The following is a 12666-nucleotide window of genomic DNA, read 5'->3' on the forward strand; positions in this document are numbered from 1 at the left end:
GGTCATAGAATCATAGAATCGACTGGGTTGGAAGGGACCTCAGAGATCATCAAGTCCAACCCTTGATCCGCTACTGCTGCAGTTACCAGACCATGGCACTGAGTGCCACATCCAGTCTCTTTTTAAGTATCTCCAGGGATGGAGAATCCACTACTTCCCTGGGCAGCCCATTCCAATGCCTGACCACCCTTTGGGTAAAGAAATTCTTTCTAATATCTAACCTAAACCTCCCCCAGCACAACTTAAGACCATGCCCTCATGTCTTGCTGAGAGTTGCCTGGGAAAAGAGACCAACCCCCACCTAGCTACACCTCCTTTCAGGCAGTTGTAGAGAGCGATGAGATCTCCCCTGAGCCGCCTCTTCTCCAGCCTCAACACCCCCAGCTCCCTCAGCCTCTCCTCATAGGATCTGTGCTCGAGTCCCTTCACCAGCCTGGTTGCCCTCCTTTGGACCCGCTCCAGGACCTCAATCTACTTCCTGAACTGGGGGGCCCAGAACTGGACACAGTACTCAAGGTGTGGCCTCACCAGCACTGAGTACAGGGGCAGAATCACTTCCTTGGACCTGCTGGCGACGCTGTTCCTGATACAGGCCAGGATGCCATTGGCCTTCTTGGCCACCTGGGCACACTGCTGGCTCATGTTCAGCTTCCTGTCAAGAAACCAATTCTTCTTGGTTCATAGAATGGTCTGGATTGGAAGGGACCTTAAAGATCATCTCGTTCCAAACTCCCTGCCCATGGCAGGGACACCTCACCTTACACCAGGTTGCTTACACCATCCATTAACAGCACCTTACCTGACAGTCTCACATACTTCAGAAACCTATTCAAGCAAAAACTTCTATTTTACTAAACATGTATGCAAGAATTAATACAGTGGGAACCTAACTTGGTAAAAGTGCCATTCTATATGGATGCAGATACTGCTAATCTAATCACAGGCTCAAGCAAGCCTAAAATAATGGCCCATGTATGTCACTTTATGACAGTGTTCTTAACCTAAGACAGCATTCATATTGCATTATTCTTACAAAAAACAAAACAAAAAACCCAAAACAAACACCACCAACAAAAAAGGAAATAACCAACATTTAATATCTAAACCATTTTCTCACACAAATTCTGTTTCCCTCAGACATTTTCCTTCTATGAGCACTGACTGTTACCCTGTTACCAAATTACATTTAGTTAACTCACCTAAATTACCAGGTAGTGACAAATCAAAATGTTGAAGACTCAAAAGAAGTCTCAGCAGAATATTATCAACTGTAACAAGTTATAAATGCTACAAAAAACTGGCAAAAATATGCAAATAAGCCACATTCTCTCCTGGAAATAAAACTATGGTTAGCAGAATTCAAATACTGAAATATTATGGTACAATCAGACATATGGCATATGTGCACAGTTACAAGAAAAAGTAAACAATAGCATTCTTACAGAAAAAAAAAATTTAGAATGGAAACTTACTTGTGCATATTTTCCACTCCTATTATGATCATGATATAGTAGGAAATTCCACTTTGTATAACAAAATGTAAGGCATACCTAGGAAAAACAAACAATGAAGTAGTAACTTTACTTTAGTAACCTTAACAGCATTTTCATCAAATAAAACTAAACAGCATGCATTGATTAATGTGAAATAAAACTGGTTTGCCAAACTTTAACTCCATCATTGCTTCAAAAAAACCCCTTTTGTTCTGTTTAGGTTTTTTAGCAGCCTTTTGTTCTGTTCAGAGCCTCACCCTTTAGCATAGCATAGACAGCAGTAATGAGCAAAAAGCAGACCTAGCTAGAATTCTCTAGCTCATAAATAAGAACATAGTAAATGCTGATAATCCTTAAAATACAAAGAACACATCTCCTAATACTTCTACTTGGCTTTATTTCATGTGTAAATAACATTAATGTTTTGTGGTTCAATTTTCATATTCACCTTTACCTGCTTGCAACAACAGGTGGCTCAGATAAGGCCAACAGTATCTTAGTATCCATAATATCAGTATTTGGGAAGATCAATCAGTAGAAATGTCAATTCTATCCAGCCAGCCTCTTTTTACCCAGATCACCAATAACTGATAAAAGGATAATGATGATGATAGTCTCAAAAACAAACAACAAACACCTATACACAGATTTACCTATATACAGATTTGCCATTCAGAGAGACTTAGACAGGCTGGAGAGTTGGGCAGAGAGAAACATGATGAAGTTCAACAAGGGGAAGTGTAGAGTTTTGCATTTGGGGAAGAACAACATGATGTCCCAGTATAGGTTGGGGGCTGACCTGCTGGAGAGCAGTGTAGGTGAAAGAGACCTGGGGGTCCTGGTAGACAAGAGGATGACCATGAGCCAGCAATGTGCCCTTGTGGCCAAGAAGGCCAATGGCATCCTGGGGTGCATTAGAAAGGGTGTGGTTAGTAGGTCAAGAGAGGTTCTCCTCCCCCTCTATTCTGCATTGGTGAGGCCGCACCTGGAGTACTGTGTCCAGTTCTGGGCCCCTCAGTTCAAGAAGGACAGGGAAGTGCTTGAAAGAGTCCAGCGCAGAGCTACTAAGATGATTAAGGGAGTGGAACATCTCCCTTATGAGGAAAGGCTGAGGGAGTTGGGTCTCTTTAGTTTGGAGAAAAGGAGACTGAGGGGTGACCTCATCAATGTTTTCAAATATGTAAGGAGTGAGTGTCAGGGAGATGGAGTTAGGCTCTTCTCAGTAGTGACCAGTGATAGGACAAGGGGTAATGGGTGTAAATTGGAGCACAGGAGGTTCAAGTTGAATATTCGAAAAAATTTTTTTACTGTAAGGGTGACAGAGCCCTGGAACAGGCTGCCCAGGGGGGTCGTGGAGTCTCCTTCACTGGAGACATTCAAAACCTGTCTGGACACGTTCCTATGCGAGGTACTCTAGGTGGCCCTGCTCTGGCAGGGGGGGTTGGACTAGATGATCTTTCGAGGTCCCTTCTAACCCCTAGGATTCTATGATTCACAGAGGCGCTGTAACCTCTTCTTGTTTTTTTTCCACAGCTTGCCATCATTGCAATCAGATCACTGTTTTGAGGGTTATTTATTTTTTTAAACAAGTTATATTTCAGTAAGCAAGTGGAACACTGGTGCCAAGTCATTGCCAGTGCCTAGGTAAAGGCATCTGACCTTCATTAAGCTGATTCTCTTTCACAGTGGTACTTTAGGTAACTCAATAGCTTAAATGTGCTCAAGTGACATACTGATCTAGTTTTGCAATTTTTTCCACAAAAAGCAGCCCAAAAATCAGCTACTATTTGCTTATACCAATACTGTTTTCTTTCAGCAGTTTTCTGATTTCACTCATCAGTGACTTTCAACACAAAACCCAGTTCCACCCAGCCAGAATCCTACAAAGTCTACATACCATGAACTGAGGGAAAACAATTCACTTGGGTATTAACTGAACTTGAATATCTAATCTAAGATATGACTACCTAAAATTCAAGGTCTCCCTGGAGCCTTTTTTTCTCCAGGCTGAACAACCCCATGTCTCTTTGTGTGTGTCTTCACAGGAGAGGTGCTACAGACCTGTGATCATCTTTGTGGCCCTCTGGACTTGCTCCAGCAGGTCCATGTCCTTCTCATGTTGGAGGCTCCAGAAGTGGGGTCTCATGGGAGTGGAGCAGAGGAGGAGAATCACCACGCTCAACCTGCTGGCCATGGCTCTTTTGCTGAAGCCCAGGATACAGTTGGCTTTCTGGGCTGCAAGTGCACACTGCTGGCTCACGTTGAGCTTTTCATCAAGCAACGTGCCCAAGTCCTTCTCCTCATGGCTGCTCTAAATCCATTCTCTACTGACCCTGCATTAGTCCTTGACCCACGTGCAAGACATATTATAATACAACTAAAGAGTTGCTAATGGTGTTCCACAGGATTGTAACCTATACATATACTCAGTTCTTTGGGGAGAAGAACCAAACAAAACAAAACCTTCTGAAAACATGTCTGTACAATACATGTTTAATAAATTGGAAAAGGATTTGACACAAGTGCAATGGAACTATCAGCTTTTAGAAGAATGTGTACCTTTAACATTTCAAATTATCTTCTTTTCAGAATTGAAAAAAATAGCTTTTAGTTTCATGATTATAATAAAAAAACTTAGTAAAACTGAAATTATTTGCTAAAATATTGTGTTAAGTATTATCCACAGCAAACTACAATAATCTGGATTTCTACTACAGCATAAAATTTCTCTCCAATTTCTTTTTCCAGAGCCTGTTACCAATGAGAGGCTTCCATAAATCTTTCTATATGTCTGTTGGGGTTAGAGGTTGTTTCTTTACAAAGTTTCCCATGCCCAAATTTTGGGGATAAATAGCTTGTTAGCACTGCCTAATTTCATGCAACAACTAATGATTTTTTGCTTCCACAGCAATGGATATAGAATGTGTTTCTAGAGCTTACACAGCTCTCAAAACCACACACAGTAAGTAGCACCCATGTCAAATGATCTTCAATATCAGGTCACTCTTCCAAAGTAGAATATCATGGCCAAAAGTTGAAGAAATGCATGGGAGTTATGGAATTATATATCCAAATTAAACACACATATAAAGTCAAAGAACCAAACTTAGATTTTTCTTTTCCTAAACTTAAAAATATCGCATATAAACTAATGTTGAGAAGCCTCTGCAACATGCCAGCTGAGGCCTAATCTGTAGCTGGAAATTGCAAGATTTATTTATAGACACTCCATGCATGTGGACACAGAGCTGTATCTTCCCACCTGCACAATATCTCAATTAATTCATCCACATTTAGTAATACTCCACAGCAGTCAGTATAGATCAGTCTTTTATATAGTTAAAGGTGTGCAAAAACTTCCATTTACCATGCAAGAAAAATGAAAATGGCACTTCATTAATCTTAAGCCATACTGAAGATGAGAGCCATTTAGCAAGCTAATTCTGAAGGAAAAACTTTGGCCTACTTAAATGCATTTTCTTTATTAGCCCTACTAACATTCAAGTTTGCTTCTCTGTGAAAAGATCAAGATGAACAAACCAAAGTCACAGAAAATCCATGGGTTGAAAAAAAACAACCAACCAAAAAAAACCACACAAAAAACCCACAGCAACAAAAAAAACCTCAACAGAACAAACCATACCCTCCCTCCAAAACACAAAGAAACTCAGACATGCAAGAAAATTCTCAAATTAAGGCCACCTTTCCAGGTGTTTATACTGCCAGGAACATTATCAGTACTGCATTTCCAGCCACTCTTCCTACAACTTAGATTATTTTCAATATTCAGAAGATGACAGAGTAAGTTCTCTCATGAAGTGAATATTTAAGAGAAATTATCATCACACCTGTGCTGTGCCTCAAGAGAATACTTCCCAAGCAAGATTACAGAAAAAACAAAAACTGGTACCGGTTAAACAGACTGCACCTGCTCCAATCATCCCAAAACCACAGTTAGACAGCAAGTTAGATAACAGTTTGCAAAAAGTATTTTAAAAATTGTGTACCATATCAGGAAATTTAAGATAATTTCTGTACATTTGCAACAGCTAAAAAACCACAGAATTAGGTAATAAGAATCTTCATAAAAATGCTCTGCCTCCCGGCAAGCAAGCAATTAAAATCTAAAAATCCCTGAAAAGTGAACTGAAGTGCAACTTACCATCCAAAACAAAAAAGTGCAAGATAAAGGCCCAGGAGGGTTGCAACAACATGTCTTATAAACGGGCTGGTTTTGCTTGAATGAAGGTATGTTCGAAACCAAATCGCTGCAAGCAAGGCAAACAGTTGGCACACTACAAAGTTGACCTGTACAAAAAGAAAAGAAAGATGTTCACACCCTTGTGCATTAAAAATGAACAGAAATATCCACATATTATTAGCAGTTTGGCCACAGCTCTCACCAGGGCATGTCAGCCTCAAAAAGCTTCTCCTGAGATCTCCTCCTCTCATAGAACACAAAACAGAACTCCCCTGAGCAGCTAAAAAGATAAATCAAACCTCCAGAGGCAAATGGTACATGAATCAAGAAAAAAACATTTTTTACATATTTTCTTGTAAATTTTGTATATACCAAACCCCTTTATCAACTTTGGAATCACATGTTCTCTCTCAGTAACACAAAGATCTGGTTTGGGGTTTTGTTTGTTTTTTAAATGAGTGTGACAAGGAAATTTGTGTCAGCTACATTAATCACTGGTAGATAACTTCGATGCAACATCATCAGATAAATAGCTTGGTTGCACACTGGGTTTTTCTTCTTGTACATAAGTAGGATAGTTTCAGAAACTCCTCCTCTCTTCAAGCCATTTACTCTAGAAAATAGAAAAATCTCTTGCATACTAAATATTTGAAGGCATTAGGGCACTGAAAGGAAAACTGGAAATAAAACTTAATCAGCAAGTAAAAAGAATTAATCTGACTGTGGCCTGAAATAAATTTAACTGTAAAGGTGTGATAAAGAAATAAAATCTTCAACCACTGAATTAAATTCAGCAACCACTACCAAAACTGGCTTAAGCTACAAGAAGCCAGATGAATTTCTTTATTTAGAATATAACATTCCCCACTCCATGGATTTTTTTCCTCTGTAGAAAACTGCCTTACTACTGTCTGCATGTAATAGCCAGCACACAGAGTCATCACAAGCAACAGCTTGGGGACCACTCCTTCAGGTCATAAGCCCTTCAATACAAGAAACAAGCACATCCTGCATGCCAGGGCAGTGCTCAGCCCAGCAGTGGTTTGGCCTGTTTGATGTCACTTAGTTGAAACACATACTTAATACCAGAGGGTACAATGACAACACTATTTTTATGTTCATGACAGAAGGCCTAATGGTGATGTTTGCAGCAACACAGTGCACGTCTCCAGTTCCGTATAATTCATCCAGCCCACTCCTTCCTCATCTTTCAGCCAAGCTTCAGGCAACAACAGGTAAGGGTGTGAGAGTATGCAGACGTGGTTATATTTAAAGTAGAAGTTAAATAACACAATCTACCTACAGAACTCTCAGCTTTGTAACAATTGCATAGATTCCCTTCTTACAAATCCAAGGATATTTCCCCTTTTTCTGAACCAAACTTTCTGTAATACCAAGTTTCACAAGCATTAAGCGTAGTAGAGAAAGAGGCTCAGGAGGCCAGGCTGCTCTATTTAACAGGAGCAATTCCCTAAACTGAACAGTCACGTACACACTGCCATCCATTCCCCTACTCCCACATTTACATTATGCTTTTAATGGTATTTTAAAAATCCTAAATGAATGTGGAGATATTCTTTCAGGGCATAACTTGACCTGTTTTCTCCCCTTTATAAGCAATGATGCAAATGAAAACAGTGAGGTTTATAACTCAGGAGAAGTCTGTGTATTTAGTGGTAAAGTTTCATACAAAACACTTAAGCTGAATGTACCACAGGAAACGAAATAAATTTGTAATATTTTACAAAAAGAGAATAAGAAGGACATTAAAATTAAAATTAAAATAAAAGCCCAAGTAATTAACTATTAATTCACTAGAAGCATTTGGTTTAAATATTAGAGAAATTGTACTATGCATACCACAGAATACATTTCTTATCCAAAGAATTTGGACCCTAGATGAACTAGAAGGGGATGAGACATCTAAGGAGAAAATTTGGACAAATATGCAGTGAAGCTGAGGAGAAGAGAGAGCGAAGAAATGGGCATGACTACTTGTCTGTCAGTGACAGCACAGTGGACAAGTTACCATAGCTGGTCTTCCTGAATGCCCAGGCCTCGCTGATCTGGCAGCATTACAGATTATGTGACAATTAGTGTCTCATGATGCCCTTCTTTTTCAGACTACCCCTCAAAAGCAAGCTAACAAGACCCAGTGAAGAAGAGAAGTCATCACCTGGCTCCTCCTATTACCACAGCTAAGGGCACCAGTGTTTGGCATCTCTGACCTGTGTCATTATCTCCATAAAAGCAGAGAAGCAAAACAACAAACCTTGAATTACACAACTCAGGGTGAGCCTGCATGTTTAGAAACGTGGAAAATCCTTGTACAAAACATGCAAGGAGAATTTGAGAAAGGTGCCCCCTCTTTGCTCCCTGCCTGTTGACCCCTTTCCCAGACACTTGTTTTTGATTTAGCTATTTACTGAAATGACCAAATCTGTATCTGAAAAATATTATCCCACTAAATAAACAATAAAAAACAATAATTAAAAAAATAACCCAAGACACTATCCCCAACAAGAATATTCTGAGAAGAGCAATAAAATGCAGGATATCATACCTTTAGACCAACCCCACAAGCAAAACTTCCAGTGATGTCAGTTCATGATGCTGGCATTTTGAACACACATCTAAATGATTCAAGCAACAATCTTGTCCCAGAAGCCTTCCTTACAAGTGATTCCAAAACTGCCAGTATTTTTAAACTCTTCCCCAAAAGTGCACAAACATATACACACACAGAGGCATAAAGACATGACCATAATATTCACGACCCCACATTTCCTCTCTGTTCTTATCAATCCAATCCTTACACGTGCCTCACAGTGTGCTGAAATGCTGATTACAAAGCACAAATGGTTTTGCTGACTTGTATCAATCACATCCAATCCTGCTAAAGCTTTAAATACATATTTTTACAACCATGCTATGCAGCAGTTAAGATTTGAAAGCCATGCAACTTTAGCTTAGCTTTCATACATACCTGATAATACCCTTTTTGCTGCTTTATTCCATTTCCCCCAGCAGGATTTTTGCTTACCATCTGCATCCTACACTGGATACAAAAACCTTGCAATTCCCATAGACATGTTCATGCAAATCTGTCCATACTGTGGGAAGACTACACAAAATAAACACAAACTTTGCAGTAACTTTGCAAGATCAGTATTCCTACTCCTGTTCTAAAGGCAGATGACTGGCATGCTGGACATACATCTCCACTGCATCCACACAGTGAGGCACATGAAGAACTGAAAATACACAGCTTGCCTGCAAGTAGAGCACAAAAATTACCTGGGTTCCTAGAAGACAAATGTAACAGCCATTCACCCAGCATGGAAAGCAGAAACAAGGACAGAGCTGGACATCACCATCTTGAAAGCTTTCACAAAGGCCAGGAGCTTAACCAAACAGTTATTTTGTTAGCAAATGTTTTATACAGTAACTCCAACATCTGGGATGGGCATACTTGAATACCTTTTGAAAACTTATGTCAAGCTGTTACAACATTATGAGTACTAGGCAAAATACAACTGTTAAACACTCATGACTTGGTCAGACGCAAGAACACCTACAAAGAACAAAGACAACACATTCTCAAAAGCAGTGTGATTCATTCCTCAAACATCAAATCCTAATTTGCCCTCTCCGAACTCATAAAACCTGATCCAACAAACAGCTCCAGTTTTGCAGAAGAAATAAAAAACCTTGACCCACTTAAAGCTGAGATTTCCTAAGGGAAAAAGGTTCTGATGCAGATGCATGGAACAGCACGTTTCACCCTGAATCATTATCATTTACCAGTTGCATAAGAAAACAAACCCAGAATTTTTTACCTCCTCAGGTACAGGTCACACCAACATCTCAGCTTCAAATGACAGTAATACCTCCAAGTCCCACAGAGAAAGCAATGTATAAGGGGAAGTTGTGTACATCAAAAAAATCAAGAACTTACAATGATAACAAATTAACAGCACTGGTTATTCAGCAATGATTAATGTAGCTGTGTGTGAAATACCACTTAGACATACTAAGCTATTACAAAGCCTACTGTATGCATAGTAGCAATTTAAAAAGTAAATCCACTATTTTGTTGCAAGACTTGTCCTACAGCAATGCAGTTCACATGCACACTTTTTGCCAAGTGTAACAGTAAAACAGAAGCACAAATTCAGTTTCAGTGTCTGGAGTACCTACAGAAAATGCAAATACATTATATCATTAACTGCATCAAGACATCTACGTAACATGTTTTCCATTTGCATGGTGTGTTAACAGTCATCAGAAAGATCATTATAAGCTTTTAAAGGCATTCATTCTAGTCTTTAAAAACTTCAAAGGTAGTTTATGCCATGCATTTGTAAAAACAGAGTTATTTCTTAGTGTATGAGAGATCAGTTCTTCAGATAAAGCAAAAGGAGAAAAAAGTCACTGACTGCTACAAGGATTTTCATCATCACGAGGAAGTTTTGTCAAAACATTATCTGAACCCCTAGAAAAACCCAGTCTTCCAACATAGGCAGCATTTTTAATAAGCCATTAAAGATATTTTTGAAGTCAATTTATAAAAGAAATACAGAAGAAAATATTTCTCTTCTGAAACTAATTTTTAATATGTGGAATTTTTATTCACCAATTCAGATTTTAGACTATGCTTTCTCTTCATGAAAGCTGTATTAAAATATCAAAAGCCAATTGTGGCTGCCAAGCTCTCCAGAATTCTGCTACTTCACAGCACAGAAGGCATTCCTCTCATTCAGAAAAGCAGCCAAAGCAGCAAGGGAATTATACTGATACAGAGAATTCCTAACTGGATCACACAAATCATCTACAGGCCCACACTGAGAAGCAGCTGTACAAAGCTTTGCTTACTAGCCCTAGCAAGGCACTGAGATGCATTCAGAAGAACAACATGGACTATCAAGTACCTCTCAAGCAGAAATGTAGTCCAGCTGATAAAGCATCACATAAGATACAGGAATATTGCACTTTTTCTGCCAAGGAACCAGACAAACTCTTTGGAAGTTACCTTCTCTTTATTCTTCTTTGTTTTCATTTTTTACAAATCTTGGATCAGAGGAAAAAGAAACATTCAGACCTGTAAATTGCAATGAATGCCTGTGGCCTCAGTAACACACTTTAAATGAACTAAAGCAAATATGGGTATAGTGGTTGGTTGGTTGGTTGGTTTTGTGTGGTTTTTGTGAGGGTGATTTTTGTTCTTTTGTAAAGAAGAAAAAAAAAAGTTTAGTTCTTACTGCTAATGAAATAGGCTTTGGAAAAAGATAACCCAAATGTAAGCAGAAGCATCAAAGCCTACCTCATCATGCACAGGGGCTAAATCTACAGTTTTAAGATGCAGAATCCTTCATTGGGAATGGTCAAGACAATTATTTGGAGACAATTATTTTGCAGCCAGAGATTTCAGGGGTTTTCCCCCATTTTGCCACACATTGTGGTATGTTTCTTACACAGAATTCAGTTTTTCTGAGGCATTACTTGCCTCCCTCTCTATAGCCATTTTTGGTCCCCCACTCTACCACATAAGCAGCTACCTCACATGCTTCCTGCTCTGTCTGATGGATAGTGAGAAAGGTGCATTGAGCACCATCTTATTCTCCCACCTTTGCCCTACTTTTCAACAACTATAGTTATTAGATAGAAAAGACATTTTGAAAATAAAATTCGTACACTTGATTCTTCCTTCAAGCATCATATTTGTTGACACGTACTTGTCAAAAATTGCCCAGCTTTATCACAATTAAGGAGGCCTTGTTTGTGCCTTGTTTGTATTATCTTGTTCTTGCTGCTGGTTAGGTCAAAGCCATTTCCCTTTTCCACTAAAGTAGTCAAGTTGAGGAACTAAAGACATCTACAGATGTTCAGAAAAAGCTACTTATAAGACAGGGAAATGGATGCTTATCCACAGCAACCAGACAGAAGTACAGATGGATCTTCTTCTGTCTAGTTTCTAACCTTCATCCAGTATAAAAGAAAAGGAACAAACACCTAGCACAATTATTGAGGAACTGCCTGCTGCCGAGCCACTGAGAACTGAAAAGTAAGAATAACTATTATTTTACACCAGCAACAAATTTTCTATCTATTTTCCAAGAATCAAAAGTGAAGTGTTTGGTAATTTTCTTCAATTGGGAGTTGTCAGAAATGGTAGTCCAGAGACACTGTCATAGTTATCTGATAAAAGCTAAAGGGCACACAGGAGACCAATTCAAAGAACATTTCTCATCTAACGAAAGAACTGATGGGAAGAAACGGGCATTCTCCTTTCAACTCAAAAGATCATAAATTTTGTGGTGATGCTTTCAAATGCATTTGAGGCTCAAATAACAAGCATCTTTCATGATGAAAATCTATCTAATTAACATTTCTGCCCTGAGGTGCCAGCCTCACTTCATGAGTAAAATACAAAGAAAGGGGGATAAGCAGCAGTGGTTACTTCGGGGCACTATTAGTATGGGAGATGTGTATACGAAGGCAGGATGCTCCTTGCCTGTGTTACTGCATGTTCATACACTACCCTATGTGAAGGGACACTTGTTTTAAGGTGAGACTTCTAAAGAGAGCACCTTTAAGAGCAGCTCTTTAAAATTTATTGGCAGCTGTAAGGACTTACTCACCAGATTCTCAATACTTTTTATTTTTCCAAGTCCCTTTCAGTCCAAAACACCAAAGGCTAATAATAGTATTTCTATATTCAGTATTACTTCTGGTTTTTAGTTGTAAGTCTTAAGTGTGCTGCAAAGAGTGAAGCCCATCATGAAGAACATGATGTAGCCACTAATACTCTGGTTTGTCTAATAAGCTTTTTCAGACAGGGCTTACTAAACCATTACTCAGAATTATTCTAAGAAAAGCTCTATGACTACAGATGTAAAATGAAATATCAATACACACATTTTACAATAAAAATAGCCAAAACTAATTCATTAAGGCTAGGGAGAGTCTAAC

At 39.0% G+C, this 12666-nt stretch overlaps 1 protein-coding gene across 3 annotated transcripts in view; it reads right to left on the minus strand.

Annotated features, from left to right (window-relative positions):
* Window positions 1-12666, minus strand: part of MBOAT2 (membrane bound O-acyltransferase domain containing 2) — a 106640-nt gene that overhangs the window by 59468 nt on the left and 34506 nt on the right. For all 3 annotated transcript variants that reach the window (XM_030447808.1, XM_030447812.1, XM_030447809.1), the window contains exons 2-3: window positions 5656-5801; window positions 1473-1550 (exon numbers count right to left, since the gene is read on the minus strand). In XM_030447808.1, coding sequence (XP_030303668.1) covers window positions 1473-1550; window positions 5656-5801 — 224 coding nt within the window. The remainder of the gene's footprint in view (window positions 1-1472; window positions 1551-5655; window positions 5802-12666) is intronic.

Source organism: Calypte anna, chromosome 3 (assembly GCF_003957555.1).
Source record: "Calypte anna isolate BGI_N300 chromosome 3, bCalAnn1_v1.p, whole genome shotgun sequence".
In the NCBI taxonomy this organism is placed as follows: Eukaryota; Metazoa; Chordata; class Aves; order Apodiformes; family Trochilidae; genus Calypte; species Calypte anna.